We start from the raw sequence: 7,590 nt of genomic DNA, 5'->3' as shown, positions 1-7,590 counted from the left end.
AAAAAGTTTTGAACATATTGTCCCAAAGATCTCCGCTATTTTGAGACCCACAGTATTCCAGTCCCTTTTCAAAACTCATCTCTTCTCCTCTGTCTACTCATAGCCCATGCACCCCCCATCAATCCATGACGGTTGATCAAGTTTGATAGTCCTATACCCCCCACCCATCCTATAACCTTTCACTTACTGTATATTGTAAAGCGATTTTGAGTCCTTGAAAAGCCCTATACAAATATAATGTATTATTATTATTATTATACTGACAGGTATCAGATCTTGCTGTGTAAAATAATCTTCCTGAGAGGTGTCGCTTGTGATGTAGTCTGTGCGGTCTACAGTGAATGTATTCCTGACAGCCAGGTGAAAAGAATCAAAGGTTCCCATAGGATTCCATAGAAAATGCATGCGGGTCATTTTTGACCCACTTATGGAAGCTTGGGGTAGTAATACAAAAACTACAATTTCTTAAAATTTACATTTTGAATGGCATGATATCCAAAACATGTTTTTTAGGGATAGCTGGAATATGAAATGATAAAAAAATGATACTTACAAAGATACTTCAAGAAAACCACCTCACCGGGTCCAAAAAGACCCACTTATGCATCTAATAAGGGTTAACCAAATATCTCTCAGAGGGGCGTGGCGAGTGGCACCTTATTTTCATCTAAAGTAAAAGACAGAGAATCAGCACTTTTGAAACAGGGCTGAAACAGAGAGGTTTATGGGATGCTACAATGCATGATATGTTTGGTATTTCGAGCCAAACACTTCAGAGACATGTTTTGTATATATCTGAGACCTATAATATATTGATTAAAAACAGTTTAATAGAGGATCTTTAATCTCAGAACAAAACAAAAGCCAACACTTTGGGTCAGATCTCCATCAAAAGTAATCTGATGTGGCCCTAATCCTCTTCCGTATTTATTATTTTACCTAAATAGGATTTTGAATGGAGAATTATTACATATAGTATGTTTACAAAAAAGTAGCCTGAGTGTCCGGATGCATTTACATTGAAAAGCTTTGCAGAAATGGCCACATGGGGGCGACAGCTATATTCAAAATACTTTCCACCAGATTTAATTTAAATTAGTTTGAAAGGTATTTTTTTGAATACATTTATTTACAATAAAAATTGGGACTGAAATTCAACCACATTGTAATTTAAAAAAAGAAAATACTAAACACGATTCTACTGGAAAATACATTATAGTATTTTGTCTTTGCAGTGATACTACATCATGGCACCATAACCTCTATTTACTTTAACATCAATGTTAATGTATAGCTTCAGTACAGTTACATTACTTCTCTTGAGACTAGCTTCTGAATTTGTTCCACATTCATTTAAACCACTGCACATTTCAACCAATCACCAACATCCTACAGCCTCAGTGTGTGACCTCATGAAAGAGTATAGGCTTAGTGTGAAACACTGGTGCTCAATAAGACTTACAGTTAATAGAAAAAAGAAAAAAAAAGGTGGCCTCAGAGGAAGAAATTAAAGATTTGATACTTGATTTAGTTCAGCACAAAATGTCTCAATGTTCAAACCGGTTTGAACATTGAGAACACGCTCCAGGCTTTGAAGAAGGACAACCTGGGAAAATGATTGCTAAATTGTGTCTCAATCCAGACCTACTATACAGTAATACTTTCAACTTTTAATATGTTGTTTCAAAGTCTAATTAAGTCTCTGAAGGCTAAAATATCAAAAAAAAATAGCACAACATATCATACAGTGTCATAGTCTGATAGAGTGAAAAGTACTACGATTAAAAATACTTCTCGGGTCGAGTTCTGTATCAAACAACAATTTTCATATTCAGCTGTAACAGTCCATTGATAAAAACACATCCAAGCAAATATATAAAAATGAACCCTGTGTTGAATAAAGCTACAGTTACCTCAATGACCCTACGGCAAAGATTGATATGATCTGTTACATAACACCTACAGAAGCACTTGGCGTACTTCCATCAGCTGAGTCAAAACATGTTAACTACCTAAAAAACTATTGAACATATTGTACATTGGTCTAAATGCTGATCTTTTTATACATATATAAACATTTCAAATGTATGCATATAAAACAATTATGCACAAAACAGTTCTATAATATATGTTAACCTTATGATGATGGGCATTAAAGCTAACGCTGCTACTTTTTCAGCATCCTACACTTATGTTAAAGAACAACGAGTCCCTACCAAAAACTAACGTTACTTTTAATAGTAGTACATAATTGGTGTATCAAAATCTAATAATAATACTCTGGAGCAATGAAAGGATAACACAGATTTCCAAGATTTCACATTCAAAAACCCACATGTACATGCCTGACGATACGGAAGCCCTAATATGCAAGTGTGACGACAAAAGAAATAAAACATTTGGTGGTTAATATGACTTAAGAAAAAGGTTTGGCTAGGATAATCAATCCATATTACTACAGTACGGAGCCCCCTAGGGGACATAGAGAAGGGAAAAAAAATTATTTGAACAAAAAAAAAAAGAAAAAGTTTTGCGAGCGAGATCTCGCAAAACCCCGTTGCAGTTTGTAGACGTTCCCTAAGCACTCTTCTCCCTTCTCAAGCTGCAGAGTGTGACCAATTCTTGATGTTTAGCTCGGATGACGGCAAGTATCGAACTTTTCTGATAAAAACGACTCTGTAGCTCGTTGTTTGTATTTTTACAACGTTATGTTCATGAGTTATTGATCCGCGAAATTCGAATCTGTCACTAACTCAGCTCAGAGGGACGTGCATGTCCCCTCGCTCTGAGTGTTCTCTTGAGGTGTCTTCACTTATGTGAAACCCTTTATATATACAGTCTATGTGTGAAACCCGTGCCTATTGCCAAGCACTGATGTTATATCTTTATATTTAAGGCCAAGCTCAAAGTAAAATCGATGAACCGCTCCATTGTTGTGGTTTCTGTGTTGCCGTAGCAGCCGAACTGACCAGGAAGTACATTGAGCTAAATGCAAAGTTTTGCGAGATCTCGCAAAAGTATTGCGAGATCTCGCCAAGGGTTTGCGATATCTCGCAAAACATATATATTTTTTTCAAATATAGTTTTTTTCTTCTCCATGTCCCCTAGGGGGCTCCGTACTGGGCTTCTAAAGATAACAAATACAGAGATTGATAGAAAAGACAAAAAGTGTTTCATGCACTAAAATGTCCATGAAGAAAGAGAAAGTGTCGCTGCAGTCTTCAATCGACTGATTCAATGTTAAAGTAAATGAACATCACTCTCCAGTGTGTTACCTGTCCTTTTATTTCTGCCTCCATGCTGTCCATAAAGCACATTGTGATCTACAGGATGTGTTTCCATCTCAGTGATGCAGCAGCTCAGCATCATGCTGCCCCTGATACAGAGAACTGACGCTGCCCTCACAGGCTGAATGTGCTAGAGAATGAGGCACACGTGGTGAAGCTGTATGAACAGGTGCATCAAGGCAGAGCTGCGGTTTGCTTTTATGCATCTGTCGCCTCACAGAGTCTTTTACTTTTAACACTGGCTGGTTTTTTCTGGGCAGATGAAACCCTCCTGGTCTTTTCCTCCTGCCGCCTGCTTCTCCCCGCCGGCCTTCTTGTGTTCCTGGTTGTTGCTGTTTGAAGGGCCCTGGAGTTTGCGCTGGCGCTCAACACTGTGCCACATGCCGTAGCCAAAGTAGATCAAGAAGCCTAGGATAATGGAAGAAATGTGAGATGCTAAAAAAAACTGGCTAAGGAAACACATTTTTTGTGATTGAGTTGGACATTTTTGGAAATGCTTGCCTTCTTGCTTAGATTAAGATCTGAAGGTCAATACAACTCTCATGTATTTTCACTAAACATGAAGCAAGAGGCAGTAGACAGTTAGTTTAGCTTGACAACAACACCCAAATTAGGTAGTAGGACTTAATCTGAAGGTAAATAGTTTACTGACCATATTTTTGGACGCAGTAGATGCTAAGGCTAATGTAGCTTCTCAAGGACCAAAGCAATTTTCTTTTATTTGGACAATCTAACCTGCGACAACAGAATTACTAAGGGTTTAAGGACTATGACTGTTGGTAGATGTTGTTGACTTTGATATGCTGCCTTTTAAAGTATTTACTTTTAAATATGCTGTGTTGTAGTTTTACATTGTTATCAGGGCAATAAAGCTAGCTAATATGATATGCTAACGTCAAACAATATGACAGGAGGTCACTGCTCCCTGAATAGACAGAGTACCTTCAGACAAGGCCAGGATAGAAGTTTGCTATGTCCGCCCCTTAGCCTATCATGTACAATTTGTTAAGAGTGCTTGCCCATTGTCACTATGTTACGGTAAAAGGACTCCAATGGAGGCGTTTCAGGCAGGGGGGTTTTGCGTGTAGGAAAGACACTTTAGGATTTTAGCCTTGGCAGACCATTTACATGCATAAAAACCTATATAACACACTACAGGACTACCCTACAAGCATAATAGGGCTTTACACGGGACTCACCCACAGCCATCCACACAGAGAAACGTATCCAGGTATCTCCACTCAGCTGCACCATGAGGTAAATATTGACAAATACGCTCACAATTGGCAGAAAAGGCAGAAGGGGAACCTGTGTAGCAAAAAAAACATCAATGTATTTGCAATGGATCTCTGGTCCCATAATGCACCAATTGAGTTGCCACCTACCATGAAGGAGACCTTCTTGGTGGTCTGAGGCTGCCTGCAGACCATGAACACGCAGCCGCTGAAGATGAGCAGGCACACGAATAGCGAGGCCAGGATCCACCCCTCCAAATCAAGGATGTTGTAGATGTGGTACGTGGTGAGATAGCTCATCACGCACACTACCAGCACTGCGGTTTGAAAACGCACATTTAATTCTGCCGTTTTTTATCACATAGTTAAAATATTTTTTTTTACCTTAGCTTGCTTACCGAGCACACAGACAGACATATTGACCACGCTGGAGGAATGCTCAGAGGGAGAGGCAGGCGGGTGCAGGACGGCCTGCAGGGTGGAGCTGCCCCGCTTCAGCATGTTAAGGTGAGACTCAGACTCTGTGAGGTCAGACTCCCCCTCCTCAGAGGAGAGATAGTCCCTCTCACCCGGGCCTTCCCGCCGCTCCATGGCTCCATCGGGCTGGTACCTGGACAACACAGGAGTTACAAATGAATGTCATAAGTGGGCAAAAATAATACAGGATAATGTTCGGTGTTTTCAGTGTCTGGAAGAAACACTACCTGGATATATACAGTATCCTTTATTCTGCTCCAAAAAGCTATTGTTTCAAATGTTTGCTATTGTGTATAACAAAACATACGTAGCATGCTTTTATATAAATGAGTATAATGTCCAAGATACAAAATCCTTCTACAAAAAAAAGACATCATCAAATTAATAAATGAAAACAATAATCATAATTAGCATACAAGTTTGATTTAAAAACATTATATTAGTAATAATAGGACCAACAACTTGTCATGCTTCTTTTCTATACAAACAAAAAAACATAATAGCAATGACACAAGATCACTCTTAAATGAAATAAAAATGTAAAAACACACAAAATATTAAATAAAAAAAGGAAATAATATATACTGTATATACATATATATATTTTTAATAATAATAACAATAATAAAAGACCAAGAGAAAAATTATATTATTACTTGTATAACTCACATCAAAATGATTACATATTGAGGAAGACATGACTCCCAATCTCACTTCCGTTATGTAATAGTGGGGTGGTTTAGTTTTACTTCACAAACAGTTTAAACCAGGGGAACAGGGTTTGTGTGTTTGCTGCTGCTGTGGTGATGAATCCCCTCGGTGCAGAGGTGTACAGCAGCTTCAGAGTTTAAAAATTACAGGAAGTAAACACCTCCATTCACTCAAGCTGCCACTACACACTCATACAATGGGAGCATTCACAGAACTTACATCAGCAGTGTGATGCAATAACACTAATCATACCTCTGGGTTTTTAGAAAAGGGAAACTATTTCCCAATATTGCACCAAATAAGATTTCTTATTTATTTATAGATGTACCCACCTGAGGATCAGTACACACACAGCGACCAGCGAGTAGGCCAGCAGAGTTCCAATGGACATCATGTCAACCAGCGCCTTCAGGTCAAACAGGAACGCCATGATGGCTACAGCAAGCAAAAAGAAAGTCATTAGCACAACAGCATTATCCATTGAAAGAGCATTTATAAGAAATAGGATAAGTACTGATTACTGGAACAGTCAATCTTAGCACATAAAACATTTACACCCACAACGATAGAGGGTGCAGGAATGAGTCCTAAAAGCTGAAATAGTTTAGCATTTTAGCACTCCCAGGTTCACTCGCCTCAAATTTAGAATGTGTTTTTGGTTAGATGCCTGAAATCTGGTCTGTGCTTAACACAAGCATCATACATCAGTTAATACTCCACTTAAGTGTCTGAAGTTTATATGTCTTAAAAACAGCAGTTGCTAAAAAGTGACTAAATAAGACTATCAAACGTTATCATGCTGAACATTAGCCGCTTATAGCTTAGTGGTAGCAATGCGCAGCCATGTGACATTGTGATGTAGTTTATAGCCTAACATTCGCTTTTTTCTTCTGGTGAGTGCATTTACTCCTCCATTGGAGTCCTTTTTCATATAATTTGTTTCCAAAGTTCTTATTTTCTGCAATATTCCAAAATCCAATAGAAAAATCCCATTGCTTTTGTCTTCCGGGTCGGCCAACAAATATACCTCATCACTGCACCACCCTATAATAGTCGAGCAATTACAAATGGCAAAACTGCTTTCAGGCGCACCATCCAGCAAATGAACATGAACAGATGTAAATTAAACTTCATGCAGACATTAAAGCCTATTCACAATAAAAATAAACATAAAAGAGCATCATGTTTCTCTAGGCGAACAGCTGTAATCATCCCCATAGCGAGTGTCGTTTGATGTGAGACACACAGTGGTGTTCCCTCGCTTGTATCTCAGCACCAGACTGCAGTATGAAGTGGATCTCAAAGTCCAAACAAAGAGCAGGGGTATGTACGCTGCTGCTCACAACATTACATTAAAACAAAATTGACAAAGGGTTCACATCTGCATGCCACTTTACCGGGTCATTCACATTACAGGTCATAGCCCCAACACCTGAGCACAGTGGGCATGATACAACCACATACCACACTATATTGTGAGTTTTAGAAGTTGATGTGCACCACACCCAACCCAGTCTCACGGCATTTCGTGTTATACTGTAGTCACGACATTTAATCTATTGATTAATGTTCACCAACACGATTTTCCCCTTTTTTTCGTGTCACACAGAACGATTTTAAAAGCAATGTATTTCTATGTTTCGTGCCTGCAACACGTCTTTTTGTCCGGTCGGGTCTTGGAAGCTGTGGGGTTCATAAAAACATCTTCTTACTCAATATCAAGCGTAAAAAATCGTATAATGTCAGACTTTTTTGTCGTCTGTGAGGAAAAGAAATGGGGCTCAGAGCCTCAAAATACTGAAATCTGTATTTTTTTTAAATTACTTTTTTTCCTTTTCCTAATTTAGTTTATTCTTTTTCTTAAATAGACACACTGTTAT

The 7,590-nt window shown here is 38.5% G+C and overlaps 1 protein-coding gene across 1 annotated transcript; it reads right to left on the bottom strand.

Annotated features, from left to right (window-relative positions):
• Window positions 1-2,957: 2,957 nt before the first annotated feature.
• Window positions 2,958-7,285, bottom strand: LOC104945610 (cationic amino acid transporter 2-like). Its single transcript, XM_010771317.1, has 5 exons — window positions 6,043-7,285; window positions 4,921-5,132; window positions 4,673-4,839; window positions 4,487-4,595; window positions 2,958-3,695 (listed from the first exon to the last, which is right to left on the bottom strand). The coding sequence occupies exons 1-5, from the start codon at window positions 6,189-6,191 to the stop codon at window positions 3,520-3,522; spliced, it is 813 nt and encodes a 270-aa protein (XP_010769619.1). The 5' UTR covers window positions 6,192-7,285; the 3' UTR covers window positions 2,958-3,519.
• Window positions 7,286-7,590: the final 305 nt, after the last annotated feature.

Source organism: Notothenia coriiceps, unplaced genomic scaffold (genome assembly GCF_000735185.1).
Source record: "Notothenia coriiceps isolate Sejong01 unplaced genomic scaffold, NC01 NC01_scaffold00000339, whole genome shotgun sequence".
Lineage (NCBI taxonomy): Eukaryota > Metazoa > Chordata > Actinopteri > Perciformes > Nototheniidae > Notothenia > Notothenia coriiceps.
Note: the sequence above shows the minus strand (reverse complement) of the source record. Positions and strands in the feature narration are given on the sequence as shown.